The following is a 20,715-nucleotide window of genomic DNA, read 5'->3' on the forward strand; positions in this document are numbered from 1 at the left end:
AAAGCTTCATAACTTAGCTATAAAACCTCACTTGCAGCTGAAACAAAAGACTGAAAGGTTAAACCCTCCCACCCATCCCACTCTTTTGCTTCTTTTACAAAATATAAAATCTATGAATAAAAGCCATTTGGCTGATTAAGACCATTAAAAATATAGTAAAATCACAAAATTAGTGTTACCAAATTATTAAGTTCACTTAGGTCTAATTCAGAAATCTGGCAAGCATTTAGCTTGCTATATAGAACCTAATTTCATTTGCCATTTGGGGAAAACAGTAAGAGACTGATACACTACATTTTAGTAAATTAGCTTCTGCACTAAATCACTATATTCTTCCTAGTCTGTATGAAAACCTTCCTCACATACAGTTAATGTGTTAAACTTATCATTAAGGAAGCTCCACAAAGCTTTTGAAACCTATTTCATAAATGTTAGAAATGACATGCTTCTTATCATATATGGTCATATGTACCTCAATTCATCTACATCCAAATACTGCAAAGGTAATAGTGCAACATGTGCATTTTATAGGTAAGCTGATATATGAAGGTTCATGCTACACGAGACTCATAGTTAGTACTGTAGTGCTATTCACTGCACCAGCTGTGCCATGCTTGCAGTACTGACAACACCTTGGAGAAGCGCAGGTTTGCATGACAGCTGGTTCTATGACGAGCCCAGGGCTGTATTAGTTGTACTGAAATACACCTTCCCAACATCAAAAAGTGCTGCTCCACCCTTCTCGGTAGGCTCACACAGCAGCCTCTAAAAACTAACCTGCCTGGAATTTTTTTTTTTAAATCTCCCTCACAAAAAACTTCCCCTCCCAAGTCACCCTTACTGAAAGATCTGCATGTCTAAGATTTAGGAATATCACTTCCAAGGTCTGTATCTGCATCCCCTGCATGTGTTGAGTGCTTTCTGGGTAAAAATACTGTAGAATTTAATAGCACTCTGTAAGCCTGGGCTCCATTTGGTGGAAGAAGTGGGAGGCAGTAGGAGGCTGCCCTTGGAGGATGTCCAGACAGCCCAGCAGAAGAAGCCTGGGCACACAGACCTAACATGAGTACCAAGCTTTGGAAGGCTGTAAGGCTCTTCATTACAGTATTTCCAGTGCTATATGTTGTCTGAGTTCATACTGAAAGCTTTCTGTAAAGTCATGCCACAGTGTCAGCTGGAGATGAGAAGGCACAGTCACTCTCACACACTATAAGCCATCTAAAAGAGTTTCTCTGCAGGACATGTGAAGAGGAGAGGCAGGAAACTACTTCAAAGCTACTGGAGAAAACTTACATTCCTCAGTAGAGTGACATAAGAAATTGTTACATCTAATAAATGCTGAAAAGCATTACCAATTTCCTCAAATGTATGTTACGAATGAAAATGAATGATGTGACTTGGCATAGGACATGGTGAAAAGTCTTTCCTAGAAGGCTGTTGAACAGACTTGACCTTTAGTCCACAGTTCTGTGTTTTTTTAGCAAGGCAAGTCACAGGAGCCTCACTACCATAATACCTTCCATCCTCAAAACATTATCAATGATTTTCTTAGTTATCTCTCATCTAACCACAAAAGAACAGAGGATGATGCCTGTGATACATCCCCACTGCTGCACTCATGAAGCAGCAGAGAGCACAAAGCCCACTGCATGTGTTCTTTCTGGGAGGCAGTGCAACTCCCTCATTTACATCAGACACTTTACAGGAAGGGGACATAGGCCTGGAAGGGGACATAGGCCTGGAGAAAAGCAGAGCAGTAGACCAAGTGCTTCTGTTCTGTAAAGTGCCAGGAAATGGATTTTGTTTTGCACTTTCCAGAGCTGTGAGACATACTGATGTGAAGTTCTGCCCAAGTGCTAGATTTTACTATAGCTGTCTTCACAGTTTAAACAGCACCTTGCAAGCACAACCATCCTGTGGTGTCTTAAGTATGCAAATCACACATACATTAAAAACCCACAGTCAACAGCTTAATCTTTAATCATAGTATGAATAATGTTTAGGGGTTGGTATTTAAGGAGATTTTGTAGTTTTGTATTTAAAGAATGGCTGTCTAAGACTAACACTCATTTCAAGTTTCTGTGATAGCTAGTAAAAGTAGAATTGTGTTTTGGAAAGTGTAATGGGCTACTGCTATAACTTCTGTTAGTTGAGAAGAGCCCATAAAACTTAACATTTGCATATTGTCATTGTTCTGACTGAAACTTCCTTTAAATGTGTTTCCTTTCCAGCAAGCATATGTGAAAGGTGACCTCTTAGCCATTTACATACCTCCCTGGTGATCATGTGACCCAGTTTTACGTCAAACTGTCAATTATGATAAGGGACACAATAAAAACAGCCTAAGTGTTGATAACCTGTTTCCTGACTTTACTGACAAGTTCTCTTTAGGAGTCTGCCTGTGTTCTTCTTTCAGTCTGCTGCTGAAAGCAAAAGCAACATCCACCCAAAACATTTTGTAAACACTCTGTGGTTAGTGGACATTTAAGTTCACAATTTCCATGATTAATAGTATGAAGAGAAATACATTTTCAACTGTGCAACTTAACAACTAAAGGATGCATCTGGTAAGAACAACTTTCTACTGATGAATCAGGGAAGGCATTTGTAGGAAATAAAAAGCTATCCATAGTTTTCTGATCATTGTAGAGACCTTATTAATATGTACATTGAAATTATCTCACTAATAATTGTAAAATCTTTACGAAAATCATGAATACAACATACCATACCCAGAAAGTGTATGCTTTAGTGAAAACCATGCCACTGAATTTATCAGTGCAAAGACTGGAAGAGTTCATTAACTCTTCAGCAATTAGGCCAGCATTAGTTAGCACCATTTACAGTGACTTGAAAGTTCTAGAGGTTATTGTCTTCACAGACCTTAATAGCTGTGGTTTTCTAATTAAAAATAGAATCATACATACAAGGCCTCAAGGTGCACTAAATTTAAATGGTCAAGAACAAAAACATTTCCATTATTTCATTCATTCCAACAGAAATCTTATTTTTTTTGTGAAACCATTATTCTGTACTTGCAATAAATACAAGCGTCTGTGTATCCATCCATCCATCCATCCATCCATCCATCCATCCATCCATCCATCCATCCATCCATCCATCCACCCATCCGTCCATCCATCCATTAACACATCCATCCGTCCACCCATCCATCCATCCACCCATCCATCCATCCATCCATCCATCCATCCATCCATCCATCCATCCATCCATCCATCCATCCATCCATCTTTTTATACTGCTTACACAGGCAAAGTGTATGACTAGTGTTTCTGGCAACTTTCTAGCATTATTGCCAGAACCAACATAACCTGGCTCCCAGTGTTTGTCATTTCAATACCATAATAAATCCATGAAGTGGAGAACAGTGACACAAGGAGGCTAAAGAAATGCTGTCACGTAACCATGAGAGTTCTGAGCACTAAGACTTTGTTACTGAACTAATGATCTTGCCATTAAAGTTACTCAGCCAAAAGAATACAGACAGCTAGAATCTGGCAAGGAATTTTGTCCACTTGTAGAAGGTTGAATTTGACCGACTTTCCTCTGTTGGTTGGTTTGTTGCTTTTTCCTCTAGTCTAGTCTTAGAAACCACAAATCTTCAATAAATGCAGATTAAGAGCTTGGGGGAGGGGGGGGGGGGCAATGCAGAAGGTGCACCCATATAACTGTGAAGATTAGCCAGCCTTCCTCTTATTTAATTTATTGAGGATGTTTCTCAGCACAGATACAGAACAGTGAGCAGTTGATTTGGTTTCAATCACCAATAATGAAATTAAGAAAAACTCTCACTCAGGTGCTAACTCTTATCACTTCCCTTGCCCTGTCCCATGGTGTTCTCCGTGCAGTTACATTATCAACACTTAGCAACTCTCAGAAGCTGATGCTGAATCAAAAACAGAAAAACAAGTGGTCACTAAAAATTTTTAATAGACAGAGGACGTCTGACATGAATTTTTTACAAGAAAACTATGACTCTCCAGATGCCACTGAAGCAAGATGTAGTTTTTTGTAACTATTCATGCCACAGTATAGAAATACCTGGCATTTCAAAGCAAGCAATGGGAAGATCCACCAGTTAGTGCATCAGAAAGTGGACTGCACAGTTATAATTCCCCATTAGAATCTGGTCCTTCTAACTATTAATGTTACAGACTAAGTACTGCACATAAGATCATATTTTCACAGTATCCAGACCAATAAAGGACAACGAATTCTCCCACTGGCCCTATTATGCAATGTCTTTCAAAGTTTCATTCAGTGCTTCCCATCTAAAGGTGGGTATTTCAGGTGCGCTGTGCTATAAATTGTTTACAGGAAGTTCTAGCAAGCTATCCCTTTGCCAGGACTCCATGTGAGTGAGTGTTGCAAAATAGACGTGTAACTTTTAAATTTATTGTGGTTACTGTAACTTAAATGGGCTATATAATGGTTCTTTTAACAGCAACAGAAGGTACTCAAGGGTACATGCCAATTTTTCTCATACACAGAGAGAATAAATCTTCATAAAGACTCTTCCAATGAAGTAAAAAAAGTACCAGTGACAATATTTATTCTTGAGGGGTCACTGTGCATTACAGGGTATGGGGAATTTTTAAAAGACCTTTCTGGAACTAAAACCACTGGCTTTCTAATTTAAAATTTCTCTCCACTAATACAAAATGATTAATTGCCTTATTTCATGTACCCCTTGATTTTTCTTTTCATTCATCATGGGTTGCTTTAAAGGAAATGCATTTAAAATCTGCCACAAGAAGAGTGGTCTCTTTTAAATTGTTGTCAAGTAATGAAAGGACATAGTAAATCAATCGCATTTCTACTTTGCCAAAGGATAACCTTTGCTCTGTTAAAGTTGTTTAAACAATCTAAATGCTCTACCTTACCTTCTGGGTAATTTATATGCATGTGCGTATATCTATATCTATATCTTTATGGCACCTCGTCTCTGAGATACCTTTAGAATTGAGTGAAGGCAACTAATTCATTAGAAACATACATATACATATTTATATGTTCATATTTATCCATCTGAAAACCTCTCTACTTAGAGAATTCTGTTCTTTCAAACGGTTTCAGCTGCACATACTCCTTAATTTTCTACATATGTGTAGGCGTTCATACACACATACACACACAAACACTCTCAGGCAAACATAGATATGTCCATTCTATATGTTGGAAGAGAATAGTGAGTTAAGAGCGAAGACAATAAAACACTGATTTTTTTAAATATACTATATAGCTCACTGGTCACCAGTTGATGCTCTGGGATCATTATAGTGAGACTATGAAGCAATATACTCTAGAAAGGAGAACACTGGTTTAACAGAGTGGCATTAAATAATTTTTCTGCTTCTGAAGTGTATGTGAGATCTAACTTAGTTTTCCCTTCCTTCCATGCCATTTGACCACATGTTTTACCACAAAAGGGAATATCAGGCACAGTACATATAAACACCAAAGACTTTTGAGATCTCTCTCACTTTAATGTTCCAAAGACACTGCTGAAATTTTGAAATCTGTTTTGATCTACACAAAGACAAAAATAAATAGAGATGCAGAACATTAGCAATATATATGTCAAAATTCAGCCAGGATAAAATTAAGTATGCTTCTACTAGTTTCTGGCATGTGATGAGAAGTTTAAGTCTTTCAATGAGCTTGGAAGAAGGTGGAGTGGGCCTAAGCAGTAGCAATTTGCAGAAAAACGTGTGTCCAAAAATACATAGGGGAAAAAAATTATGGCACATCCCCAAATTAACAGGATGCCAGAGACATTTCAAAGAATACTATATAAAACTTCGCAAGAACTCCACAAATTATATTGACTGTGCGTAAAAAAGAGAGGTGTTGTGTGTGCTTTAAAAAACAATAAGCATATACTATGTATCTTTGAAAAAAAAGTTATAGTAATTATAACACGTTTCATAATACAAAAATCTTTGAGAGGTTAAAAAAACTAACAAAACAATATGTCAAAAAAGTTATTGAGAAACTAATGGCTGGAAAACCATTAATAGTCATTACATACTTTCATTAAAGTGTTCAGATGTTTGAATTTAGGTCTTACTAGTTAAAAAAAAAGTTGGCAAAGCATCAACTATTTTGAATAAATTATCAACTTTAAGATTTTCTCTGAACTCTGCATGTGGTGACCTTTAAAATGGACATACTGCCACCTTGCCCTGGGAGTGGGTATGGATGGGGAGTTTCAGCTGAAGCACGTCATCTATACCTCAGCAAATACAGAACAGGTAGGTTTTACTGAAAAATGAAACAAGAATGTGTGTAAACTGCTGACAGGAACCCAAGTCTGAGAAAAAAAATACAGTACAACAAATACCAAGGCCTGTTTAACACCCTCTTTCTTATTGCCACATTCAGCTCTTTTCCTTGTAACATTTTACATTACTGTGAATTTCAAGTGCTCTACTGCTAAGACCTAAGAGGAACACAAACACATATCATAAAGTACATTAAAATTCGAAAGGGTCTGAATTTATTTTTGTCACTAGTAATGTGCCATTTCTGTATGTGCATGGCCTTGCTACTGACTGCAGCTAATTTATTTGTATGCCATCATTAATCTCGTCTGTATATGTTCACAGTTTGGGTAAACACTTCATTTGCATTAAATTTACAGCATTAATGAGATGTGAAATTTAAAATGCTACTTGAAATATAAATGATGTAAGAAACTAGAACAAAAACGTGGTTTTATCACATTTGAAATCAGCAGGCCAATTTAAACCTATTACACTAGAAGTGATGATGTGTTGCCTTGAGAATTCAGTTTTATAGCTGATTTTCTAAAGCTAAAATGAAGAAAAGTACTAAAAATCTGACAGAAAAAGAAAAAAAAATAACTTGGAAATAATAAACCGGATGTTTTGCTTTGAATGTTTTGTTTATTTTTTTAACTGATTTTGAAATTTGTATTTGTTTTTTAAACACCTCATTCTGCTTCCTAAAATCCTATTAAAGATTACATGTACAAACTCTTGAAAAATAAAATACTGAAAGAAACATGATTAGAATTTCCTTAAGATGGTAGAAATCTAAGAAACAAAGCATAGGCTAAATTGATATTTTTTAAAGGTTTCAGTTTGTTTTGAATAAACTTCATCTTCACATAGCAAATACTGAAACCTTCAAGATTTCAGTCTAATCCAAGATAACAGTGGCATCATGTAGGAAGGTAATATCGCAAAAGCTTCTCTATATCATTACACCTACGTGAAACTTGCCCACCTGTTGCTGGTGTAGGAAGGATGGGTCTCTTGGGCTTAGTCCCACATATCGATTGGCTTGGGATGTGCCTGAGGCTGTGTAGGCTGATTAAGGAAGAACAAAACATATTGATAAAAATACCAATCTATGATATCTATTACCTTGTGCAGGTACAGTACAAATATGAGAGATCCAGAGTTATGATTTTGCAATATATAGGATGTGTCTTTGGTTTTCCTTTAAGAGAAAGCAAAAGAAATACTGGACCAAATTTGGAAAGGCATGTGTAAATTCCTATAAACTTCAATGGAAGCTGCATGTGTAAATCATAATGATGTCTCTTGACAATAAGAGTTCCTTTGATTAATTTTTTTCAAATTATTTATTAATGTATTTCTTTTACAGAATCTCAATTTTAATTTCCAATATACAAATCTAAAGCAACTGTGAAATCACCAAAATTACTATGCTGAGAAAAAAAACATTTATGATCATATTATTTTTATTTCTGTAAAGGCCGTGTTTTTACCAAGAAAACCCCAAACAACTGTAGAAGAACAACGTCCATTAGAAAAACTTATGTGGCATGAAATGTTTCTTTGCAGTAATGGGATGCTATCTGATTAATATTTTCCTAAGAAGGGAGCTAATTCTTACTGTGCAATAGAATAGTAAATATTCAATTCCCACATACATCAGAAAACAATATTTTCTGAGGGGAACTATTTAAAGAATTGTCTCGCTGCCTGATACAAAAGGTTGAAGAAATCTATTTCTGAGGGGAAGCTGATGCTGGGACTAGATACAGAGTATGGCTCCTTCATCTGTAGGACAAATTCCTGTCTGGTGTCTGCCAGTAATTCCTAAAAGCCATTACCTTATCATGGCTTTTTGTGGAACTTATTGAATTAGTTAGGTGGTCTTACTCAAATTCCCAGTGTGGAGATGTCCACACTGCAACCTGCAGCACCACAACCTGGAAGCTTGCTGGAAAATTGGCGAAGACTTAGTAGCAAAACCACTAAAACAGGACATACAAGCATGCCAGTGAGCAGCTACAGGAGAGTACTTACTAAAGTGACCTGCTAATATTAAAGTCACACGGAAAAAAAAAAAGAAAATGAAATGCATTCATTTAAAAAAAAAACCCTTAAATGCTAAATCCAGTAAACAGGCTTTACTGAAAAAATGTCATAAAAATTAACCAGTACTAGAAGGAAATTATGATGGAGGCCACAGGGATCCCCAAATATTATTAAAGCCTGCTGTTCTTTCCCATTAAAAACAATTCTGTTATTGCACTTCAGAATGAAAAGCAGTGCTAATCATTTGCCAATTTATTCTCATCACACTGAATAATAATGATTGCCCAAGTTATATAAATGGTTGAACAATAATTTGTTGTCCAAGTTATATAAATATATAACTATATCTATTTTGACCCAGTCAGTCACTGAAAATAAAACTATGCCATAAAATATATTCACTGTTGATTTTCCCATTAAGTTATTAACAATCTGTGTGGTGGACCTATTATGACTGATAATACAGTTTATATTTATTCATATATAATTTATATATCAGAAGGACATGATCTCTCATTTTATCGCTATTTTCTTCATGAACAATCTATATTTTTTCATTTTTTTATGCTCTTAAAGTTACCAATCCAGCATCAAAAGGCTTTACCAAGGAGATAGACTAATGCAGTTCTCTGAAAATCATAACACCCTGAGAAGGAGAGGTGTTATAAACTATCTTGTAGGCATATGGGCACATGCAAATAAAATTTGCATATAAGGATTATTTCTATTATAAGTTATAGGCTGTAGAGGAAAGAATTTACTTGGAAACTACTATGGAAGAATGAGGAGGCCTTATTTTAAGTATCTAAGCCAGTATGTTTTAAAGGGTCAGCAGGAATCAGGTATTCAAGTTCCCATAAATTGCACAAGAAACTGGGTGATGATTTAATTGGAAAATATAGTCCAAATAATTCCCTTGGTAGTAGGACAATGGACAGATTAGGTATGCTTTCCTATAATGATGATAAAGGTCAGATTGCCAGAAAATATCCCAAAACAGTTCTGGCAGTTACTGTGTCCTTTTTGGAGTTTTTATCAGAAACCCTGACCTCATCTAAGAGAGATATGTAGGCCAAGCACAATCATGTCAAAGCAGAATGAAACCATGAATACTTGAAACTATACAAGTGTATACTTAGTTTTCTCAGTTTTCTGTTTTGGTGCAAATGTTTAGAGCAACATCTTCTTCTTTGCTGCTAAAACTAACTCATCTGAAAAGGTGCAAAAACTGTACCACAAATCACCAGTGGGGCTACAGATAGACTCTACTACCTCTTAATAAAAATAATATACTGAAAGGGCAGATGAAACGCTTCCATAAATCTATCTGTACAATTTTTTTTTATATATACTTGAGCAGTAGTTTCTCCAAAAGTTACTACTACCCTTTTATAATAAATGCTTAAAGAGTTTTCTTCCTTTACATCTTACGCATTTGAGTCTCATCTCTGCTTCAGATTCTAATGGAAAGGTTAAAATAGTGTAACACCTGAAAAGCATACAGTCTCCATTAATGACAGACCAACAGTTAGGGACTGTATTTGCAGTTCAAATATTAAATAGGTCTAGAACAAGTAATTTTAATGTAACAGACCCTAAAGAGACTACTACTTTTAAAGACTGATAACGTTTTTTCCAAAAATCTGGAAGTGCCTCCTAAAAATCTTCACCACTCTGATAAATATTGGTAACACTGGCCACCTCAAGTCCAAATAAAAGTTCAAGGACAACAGAAATGCAGAACACAACTAAAAAGCAACATTCTGCACCACTGATCATGAATATCTGGAAGGGAAGAAATTAGTCTAGATATTTTTCCTTATTTCTAAAACTGCAATTCCATTGAAGAAAATAGGATAAATAACATGATCCTATATGTAGTAAAGAACTTAAAACATTGAATATCGAGTTTGTTATTTTCTCTTAAAAAAACAGACAAACAAAAACAGTGGATCTACCATCCCTGGTAGCAATGACAAGGAGTTAAAATTTTCTTCTGCCACAACAGTTGTTTTTGCTAAAAATGACACAACCTAAATTAACATGCAATTATCATAGCTCGGATTCAGTATACATTGTAACAAGGTTTGATTTCTGTAGGAAAGTTCATTGAGGAGCAAATTATCCAGTCCCTGTTTGGAATTCATCTGTGGGTCATTGTAAAACCTTACTGCCTGGGTGTGCTTCTCAATGTCTTAACAATGTCCACCTCAGACGAAAAAACATATTTTCTTTTCCTTGAATAGTGGTCAAATATGCAGGCTTTTCCCTTTTGTTTTGGTTGTCATGTCACAGACTTTGGTTCATGTAACATGATCCATTGGTTGAAATTTTGGGAGGAAAAGCTTTGCAGTCAGATCATGTTTGCTCTCCATGTAAAATGATGAGCACCCACTTGGTCAAATAGTAGGAAAAGGCGCCTTTTTCTGGCCTCAATTTGAAATCATACCAAATCTTTGATGGACATTTTTTGTTTCCTAAAGAAATACTTACTGGTTGCTGTAGGTGAAGATGCCTCACCTTCAGTGGATGTAGTGATGGGTTTAGTATCTGTCATGGTCAGGGTCACAGGTCGCACCGCACTGTGATGGGGAGAGGGTGCCAAAACTGGAGTAAAATGGCCAGGCACTTTCCCTACTACTTGACCACTGCTGTTAGGCTACAAAACAAAACCAAAAGAATGCCTTGTGAAACATACACATTGTGTTTAAGGAACCTACCTATCCTAGAGTTTTCCAGAATTACCCATCATCATCGCACCTGTGTGTTGGAATGTGCTGTTCTAAATAGGCTATGAATTTCCATGTGAAAGCAGGTCCCTTCTCAGATAGGTAGTACATGCTTAGGTAGCAGTACATTTTGGTAAGCATTCTTCCTCCCTGGGAACACATGCATCAGATTGTTTCAAAATATATTTGCTGTTCATGTTGTGTCTCTGAACCAAAATCCCATGAGAGCAGGAGTAAACTGACCAGGCATAGGCCCTAATGTATGAAGTATTAAGAGCAAACGACTGATGTAAAACCTCTGTTTTCACATGCCATACCACTCTGGCTTGGAGGGTAACCAAGACTTGACCACAGTTGTCCACAGAGATTGCTCACACTGGAAGGCTAACTAATGACTTACATGCTTGGGAGTAGGGTAGAAGGCTTGGATACGATGCACTATAACGTATGCATCATAACATCTGGCAAAAAGCCACCTACTAAAAACACAGAAGTGTTTAATAATGGGAACTTTGCAAGTCAAGAGTTTAATAAGTAATGACACTTCTTTCATAGATGCAAGAGGCAGTCTGCAAATGACCTTATGCCAGGTACAGGTCATCAAGGTAATATAATATTCCTACATATAGGCACATCTGAATATGGCAAAGCTGACTGGTAAATATATGTTTATCCAGTGCTTTAATATACCTTAGACATTCTCCATGACTGCAAATACTCCAACAGTAAATAACTTGCAATAAAAACTAGCATGTAGTAAATAGTTTTTACAACAGTGGCTGGTAACTTCTGTCTTAAACTGATTGTGTGCTCTATGAGTCACAAGTATTTTAAAAGAGCCATACAAACATGAAATACTGGGAATCTTGTAATCAGAAGGATCTTGTCAAGTTAAGATAAAGACACAGACTGATAAAGGATGCAATTCAACTGATTCAATGAAAGGTTAAAAGAGGCAAGCATGACTATGGTAATAAAATAATAACTGGACTGAGACAATTACTGCATGTGAGAAGTATAAACACACAGAAGAGGAAGGAATTATTTGGAAAATACAGGAAATACATACTTCAGGTAATGGAATGAAATTGAGAAGGAGGAAATTTAAAATTAATAGCACAAGAAACTTCCTGGATGTAGGATCTACTAGACTTTGCAAATGCACCCAGGGGAGAGTCTTGTTTAGGACATCTAAAACTAACCTAGCAGAAAACACTAGAAGATATAAGTGCAAATGGAAACCGGTCTGGTGTCCATAGGAACGTTGCGCAGTTAGCTGACTATTTCCCCTTTCTAAAAGCCTTACAATGAAAAATAACAGTAAAAAGGTACACTAATTATGAGTGGCAAACGAATTACCCCTCTTAATGAGAAAAAGTCACTCCCTAGACACAACTCTTGTCAGTAAGACGTGCTCACTAAGTTGGACTGGATCTTCACTATGCTTCTAGGGAGACTGCTGCAGAGGCAAGACCCCTCTCCTGTCCTGGCAGACCAGCTGTCCACACAGCCTGCTGGAGGGAATACCACCTCTCAGTTGCATCTGGTAGCTTGTAGGAGGAATCGCTGACCTGCAACCACAAGGCTACCTTAGGAGCCTTATGTGGTGTGCTAACATCACAAGAGTAACTGAGAGTCTCTTACCAAAATGATAAACTTCTATTTAAACTAAGACAGAAGATATGGATTTAAACAGACAGTATAATCACCTTACAAAAGCAGCTGTCTCCAAAGACAGACTAGAATAAATTAGAATAAATTAAAATAAATTAGAATGTCACAGGAGACCATGATGATTTACAGCAATGTATCACCTTATACTGTGTACTGTAGTGATCCCAGCCAACAGGAATCCAGTGGCTCATGTGGACCCCAGTTTTGCCCTTGTCCATATGGTCCAAATGAGCAAACCCACTCCTTGTTCAGTTATAAGACAAAGATTATACTTATACCCCGTTCTGTTGTAAACCAAGTTCTTCCTTGTGAGATACATAACAGCATAGCAGTACATCACCCCACTCCATCCAAAATAGAGGGTGAAATCCTATCCTTGTTGACACCCATAGGGAATTTACCAGTGATTTTAGTAGATGCAGTTTGTGACGCCCCACACCAAGTGCCTCCATTTTTTTTTATTTTATGCCCCCAGTTTCCTCCTAAATGGAGGTTCTGTATCTGTCTCACATGTAAAACTGGGTGCAGACACACTACAATGACACTGAGGTCTGTTAGACACAGAAAAGAAACCTCTGAAGTAAAAAAATGTAAACTTGTTACTTCAGTAAGTCTAATCTTATGGTTCCAAGATTTCACACACTGCACATTAGATGTCAAATGCAATTGCAATCCACTTGTAGGTAAGCACATACCTGGTGTGATGTTTACAAATACAATTCTTCTTCAACAATCCTAGCTGTCTTTGAAGTGTAAATCAAGGTCCTCCTTTTGACAAACGTTGTCATGGGAAATGGTACACTTGAATTTTTCTTTAAACTTCAGGATTTTTCATTAAGTGTGTTACTTTTGAAAACAGAGTTTATGAATAGCACTCTCATACTCTCCAAAATTCTATTAGAGGAATGTCTGTTATAAGAAGCCTTCACAAAATATCCATATTTGTTTTTCTTGCATGCAGTGAACAACATTGAAGCAGTTAACCAAACTGGTTTTTAAGTTATCACAGTTAGTTTGCAGCTTAAGATAATAGTAATAATCCTAAAAAACACATCATAATTGTCTCAGAGATATTGCTTCAGAATATCTTCAGATTGACGCAGATAGTGCTGCACCAGTTCATATTCAATTCACACTTCTATGGTTATCTTTGGAAGCACAAAACTAAAAGATTTTGAAATAAAAGTCTAGACAGCAGCAATTGATAGCAGTACAAGCTCATGAACATTGGCTCTCTTGAATGTCCCAAATCCTCTGAGATACTTTAAGTTTTCAGTTCTAAAAGGGAAACCTTCTGGTCAGAAACACACTCTGCATAGCCTTATTGAAAACTGGCAGCTAGAAAGAACTTCTGTGACCTGTTCTCCTTTTATCTTTTACAGTTATATCAAACAATGTTTTAGCATGGAAACTGCATATTTATTTGGACAGTATCCACTTGAATTACAAGTGCAAATTCTTACAGTACATCTTTAACACAAATTAATTTTGTCCTTATGCAAAACAAGTTCTACATTCTAGTTCCAGCTTCCCAGAAGAGATTCTTACAGACAAGTGCACTGCAGGTGAAGAATCAGCTGTTACCATCAAGTAGTGTGTGATGGGTTCACAAAGGTCATGCCTGAAGCACAAACCTCAAGCAAATGCCATAGAGGTAGCTGTGTTAGATAAACAAGCTGTGCATTGGAAAATTTGTGAGGAAAAGAAGCAAACACAATGAAGGTCTAGGAAATTTAGCCCTTATTTATATACATTTTTCTACTGTTGGATTGGACGCTAATTTGATTTTCAGATGTTACAATTTTCAGCTTTTTTGATTCCACACCATCTTGAATTGCCACAGTTTAATTCATTTATGTGCCCAAAGCCAAAGACAAGTTGTATTTGCTGTCACAGCTGTAACATAACTCAGAATGTCATGCTGTTGTTATCTGACGGTGTGCACTGTGCACACTTTATCTTAATCCTCAGGTCTGAAGTCTGAACAGAAACCTGTAACAGATAGGAATATGGACTTTCTTAAAGTCAGGATTCACTGCACCTCTTTTCCCTGATTGGATTTTCTAACATATTTATAATCAGTTATTAAACAACCTCCTTTCAGACTTCTGCCCAAATATCAGCATATTTAACCTTAGTCAATTACAATTCAGGACAGAGTTTTGTCATATAGGTCACTACTTTTAGTGTTACAAAAATATTACTGATGCTATAATGAAATAGAAACTACTAACATCTATAGATGAGCTATCCAAACATAACAGAAGTTTGACACACCTATTAAAAAATTCAGGTCAATTATTTATTGCTTAAATTATCAAATATATCTGACGATCACCTATGAACTTTATTTTTTCCTTACAAAATAATAGTAATTGTACTTCTGAATTCCAAATAAAATAAATCCAGTTTTCTTTGGAATCTTAAGTATAAATCATCGTCAAACAAATAATTTAAAAAGGCCAGAAAACATATTAATCTGTGCATGTCCTAGATATAGTGGCATATGATACTCTGTTAGGTGTTTCAGAAAGAAGTTTCATGGATTAACAAAAAATCATGTTACTGCAGCTAACCACTACACTTGGAGAATAATATATTTGCATCTCAAAACACAGGTTTTTAATAGAAGTTCTGTGTTTCACAGTATTACCATATCATAGCCAGGTGATCAACCAATGAATGCAGTTTAGTCAAACTGGATACTGTGCATTTGGAAATACTGTTACCCATCCTCTCAACAATTCCAGTTGCTTGAAATGGTGACGTTCCAATACTATGGTGAACAATATCACTGTAAAACCCTACGACAATGTAATTTTGAGACGGCTGATTTAATTTGTTGACAAAATTATAGGAGATCCAGTTCTGGATATTTTGGTCCCCTGCTCCCATAACAAATACCTTACATTAAAAATTGTTTATTAGACACGTCTGTGAACCTGGAAATCATAGCTGATAGGTTCTGTCTTTGAGCCCACGTCATTGTGCTTGTGGTGCCCACAGAGAGTGATGAATATTTTAGAAAAACTAAAACTGAATGATATCAGAAATATCTTTCATTTTTCTACCTTTTTGCCTCTCCTTTTTGTCTAGAGCACCCTACTGCTCCATCACCTGTAAAAATAGAATGGCTATATTATTCTCCCACCAGACACAGCTCAATGGTACAGCAGGCAGTTTCATGAAATGTGTGAAACGCATATTTATTTATTTTAACACATATTTAATTTATTGGGGATATGTCTGACTAATAATGATGTTTTTGAGATTTTGCTAAACATAAGGGAATGGCATTACTAGAGGACCACCAGTGAGACGGTAGAAAATACTGTAAGGCAGTTTGAACCTGGTGGGTGCCATAAAGCATTTGCTTCACACAAAGCAAAGCTACACAGGTTCCCTTTCTGCTATTGAACATTATGGCAGCAACAGAAATGCACTTCAGCCTCTTTTAGTGTCCCTTACCACTTTTCACAGCAATGAATCTCCCTAGTTTCCTTATTAAGAATCAGAGTAACTCATTGTGACAGCACATCTTACACAGACCTCACTCTGAAATGCCAGACCAAAGCTTCATGTGGTATGGCACACAGCTACCTGTCTGTTTGAAACTTTAGTTTTAGAAAAATACATGCTGTTTCCCGTTCTTGGCTGACAACATCTTTTCTGTATTATTCTCTATGAGAAATCAAGGTGTTGACTTCAATCTAGAAAGGCCTTCATTCATTTGATGAACTGATGTATGAATTTTCCTCTTGATCTAATGCTGCTGAAATTGAGAGCAACTGCAGTTTCAGCAATACACGTTCAGACATGGATATAATAAGAGAGTCAAGAATCCTACAGCCTGAATCACTTTATCTGTGAGCTCACAATACCAGTTATTTGTCAACAGGTCGAGCAAAAGGAAAAACCCAGCTTTTCTTGTATATTTGCCTTAATTACAGGGTAAGTTTGTGTGACAGTAGCATAGGAAAGGAATTCTCTTTGTAGGTAAATATTCAAAAGATATCTTCATGTTACATAACATTTCATGCACTCTGGAGACTTACGCATTTAGAGCAGACTAGATAGAAAATAATAATTTACAACTGCAGTCAAATCTTTAAACACCTTGTCAGTAGATAGTTTTAAGCTAGGACTCTCTCATTCTTTGCCTCCCAATCACAACCAAAAACTGCATATTGCCTTATTTAATCTTCAATAATTTCTTAAAAATTACAAGGAAAGACTTGCCCAAGAAACTGAAAACTATGAAATAAAAACAAATAAAAGAGGTGCTAGCTATACCAAAGAAACCACATGCACACAATTTTGCTTTTTTTGGCTTATTCTGCTAGTACTTTCCCAAGAACCAACAGGAAACACTTTGACAGGCCCAAAGACAGCCTCACAAGATTCCCTCTTCAACACTAAATGACTGTAGTTATTGTATTGAAGAATGTAAGACGAAGGGTCTTCCTGGTATTCCTGAAGAATGTGCCTTTCATTGAACAAAAGGTTCAATATCCCAGTCAATTACAGGAGGAAAATAAGTGGCCTCATCAGCTTCCAGAAACAGCTATTCTCAAGTACCTCAGATATTTCTGTCTTCAGGCAAAGATAAAACCAACAAAAAGATAAAGCTGCAAACTAGCCCACACTGCAATAAATTATGTTTTATCCGATCCAGGAATTTTAGTCAAATATGCAGTCAAATATGCTGCAAATATGGAGCAGTTCACTCAGCCTGTAGTATATAACACATGTGAGCCATTTCTTGTAAGAAGAAAACAGTCCAATACTTAACTCCCATCAAGTTTAGTTAGTTTTACCATATCATGAAAACTTCATAGTTCATCAAAAATATCACAACATTTGAGCTAAGGTTACAGGTAAACAGTATAGTCAAAGAGCTTGGAAGATTGTCTACTTCTGTTTGCTTGGTTCAGTCAGAAAAAAAAATCTCACTGATACCAGGATGTTCATCAGCAGGATTCACCTCAACTGTTTTGTTTGTTTTACTACCATTTCCTTCATCACACTTGCTGATACTTTTTCTGTGATTCACCACACCTTGACCAGGAAATTATTCCATTTAACTCAAAGCTGAATTAAGTTTGGAGATTTTTGTTTTGATTTCAGCCACACCAGTGATGTTGTGCTTGATGATTTGTTGCTTGATTGAAAGTCTTATTTTGATACTGTATATGATTCATACAGTGCTGAGTAATAATGCATTTCATATGTGTGTGTATGTGTGTGTATGTGTGTGTATGTGTGTGTGTGTGTACTTGTGTACACAGACACAAAGGAGATAGTATTTTCTAAGATTAAAGGATGCACCCATCTGGAATCATTCAAAAAGGAAATACATGCTGGAAATTTGTGGTAGATTTGAAAACCTCAACACACTCTAGGTGGATGAACACCATAGGTGGGTTAGACACATATCAATCAATTACTTTTTGCTGAAACTTGCATTGAATAACCAGTATCAATTGGAGATATCTGCACCCCATCATAATACAGATACATACTCACACACACAATCTCAACCAGTAACGTGAGTACATAGCTAAGAGGAAAAGCACTAAGTACAGTGAAAAGGGCTCAACAGAAATTCTAAATCAGTGGAAAGTGCAGCCGTTCTCAAAACCCTGGGAACTCATCAGACTACTAGCTTGAGGCAAGTCCAGCTCTATATCTAACAAGGTTCATTTCTGTTCAGTACATTTGTTTGTTTATTCTCCATATTGAGCAGGGGATAAAAAGCAGATATTCATGAAAAGCTGTCTTTTGTTTAGGATCATCCATTGTTGAACCATTTTTCACTGCAGCCAAAGGGCCTGCTTGAACTTCCTGACTGTTCATCACACATAATTCGGACTATTTAACATTACGTCAAGAAAATTGCCCAGTGCTTCCCATCATGGAAACCTATGAGAGCTCTATATCCTTGAACTAATTTTACTTGAAGTATTCCATTGAATAGCATGACTGTCTCACTATAATCAGTGCAGCAGTAATGTAATTAATCTCAAAATTGCTGTGGGGAGTACAAGGCATCTCAGTTGCTTGTCGTAACAATCTAAATTAGTGTATTACTGAAAGATGTTCAGGAGGAACAGTTCATTTTAGGTAAATGCTGTCAGGGTTTCCATCCTTTCTACAGCTAAATTAAAACTATCATCATAGTTCTCCTTTAGAAATCCAAATGAGTATGTTTTGAGGTGGGAAAGTATAATTAAATTTGATGTGCTATTCCTACAGATGCAGTTTTGCATTTTATAATAATTAAATTTGTTTAAATAAAAATTCATGTTTTATTTAGGAAAGAAAAACTGGTTTGGCTCAAAGCATGCCATTGTATCAGAACAATTCCCTTTTGTCACTGAAACTTCACAGACAGTTGCTTCTTCTTTTCCTACGCAAAAAATTAATCCTGCTGTTTTACTTTTTATACAGCCAAACTTTTAGCTATTCTATTCAGAGATATTTTGACTAGGCATGCAACGACTCCAACTTACAGCAAATCTCAGGGAAGAACATTAAAGAATTAAATTTTTAAAAGATTCCACTAATAATAGTGATTAATGATAATAAATTATGGTGAATAGCTGATGCAGATGACTGAAATTGCATATTTGGTGTTATTTACCCCATCCCTTCTTGTCAGGAGCTAAATCAAATGTCAAATGAAATTTTAAAAAATTACCCTAATAAAAAGGTTACGAAAAGTGATGAAAGTAGTAAATTTAGGCTAGTTAAGTCTGTTATTCCCTATTAAATATACAAGAATATGAAGTGCTCTCAGTTTGCTACTATGCTGAAAAAAATCAGCAGAGTAAAATTTTATCTTTTAAGGTCAAAAGATTATTTCTTCAACCAGAGGTAAGGGAAAAGAGTTGGGCAAAAAGTTGAAAGCATAGCTCCTGCTCAGTGAATATACTCCCCAATGTTAAAATCGTAAGACAGCACATTTTTCAACTGAAAGAAAGTCAGATACTTCATTTAGATGCTGTAGTTTTTTTCAGTAATGATCCAAAGCAAAACGTGGAACAATCCAGAGAGATTATCACCTAATCTGCTCTTTAACATATATAAGAAATCAAAATGTAAGTAAAACAAGCACTGAATAATTAAAGAAATGCATAACAGTAAGGGCCTGATTTAATTTGCATAATTTTTCCCTTAATAGTGCCTAATTAAGACATCAGTTTAAAAAAAAAATCCAACAGAACTCTGAGATTTTCCGCTCTGAATTAACGCTAAGGACTTTTAATGGGTGTCTTAATTAGACTTTGTTATTCATGGAAATTTTACACAAATTAAAATCAGGTCCTGCATGCAACATTCCCAGCTGAGTCTCAGAAAAAATGCTATACAGGATTGAAAGACTTTTAATCCATGTGCAGATAGCAATTTGTATTCTAAAGTCAACACACTCCATGTTCACTTTTTGGTTTAATTTTCAGTAATACTGTAATGAACAAAACCCATATCGCTAGGATTTGTCTCTTCAAAGAAAATTTTTATTTTATGGAACCAATTTTTTTTCCTTTTTTTTCTTAATTTAATATATAGAAGTCATGAAGCTGGACCAGGGATTTAGCCCATGGGGACAATAGCCATCATGACCTTCTGCACAGTCCAAAGGGTATTGTATCTGTCATTCAACAGAGAAAGTTTGATTCAGTCTCAAGTTCTTTGCTGCTGTGTCCAAAATGAATGCTGCAAGGCCTGTCACTATGAGTGAAAACAAAAAAAAACAACCAAACGAAGCCCAAAACAAAATGCTGTCATAGCAACCCCTTCATCCCCGTTAAGGAAGTCCTTCCAAAGGAACCTAACTCTTAGGAGAAGAAAAACCTGACCACTGCCTCTTCAGTTTACATACCCAAGGCTCTTCCAAAAAAACATGCCTAAACAGAAGCACCAGGGCTCCACAAGAGCCTTTCAGACAAGGCATCAAAAAAATAACAGCCTGAGCA

General features: G+C 36.2%; 1 protein-coding gene across 7 annotated transcripts in view; it reads right to left on the bottom strand.

Annotated features, from left to right (window-relative positions):
- NFIB (nuclear factor I B) overlaps positions 1–20,715 on the bottom strand; it is a 170,730-nt gene that overhangs the window by 19,046 nt on the left and 130,969 nt on the right. For 3 of the 7 annotated variants that reach the window (XM_069002540.1, XM_069002538.1, XM_069002541.1), the window contains 2 exons: positions 10,830–10,995; positions 7,273–7,355 (listed from right to left, as the gene is read on the bottom strand). The exons of 2 other annotated variants lie outside the window; for them this stretch is intronic. In XM_069002540.1, the coding sequence (XP_068858641.1) occupies positions 7,273–7,355; positions 10,830–10,995 (249 nt within the window). The remainder of the gene's footprint in view (positions 1–7,272; positions 7,356–10,829; positions 10,996–20,715) is intronic. 2 more of the 7 variants (XM_069002539.1, XM_069002542.1) reach the window with 2 other exon arrangements.

Source organism: Aphelocoma coerulescens (genome assembly GCF_041296385.1).
Source record: "Aphelocoma coerulescens isolate FSJ_1873_10779 chromosome Z unlocalized genomic scaffold, UR_Acoe_1.0 ChrZ, whole genome shotgun sequence".
NCBI lineage: Eukaryota > Metazoa > Chordata > Aves > Passeriformes > Corvidae > Aphelocoma > Aphelocoma coerulescens.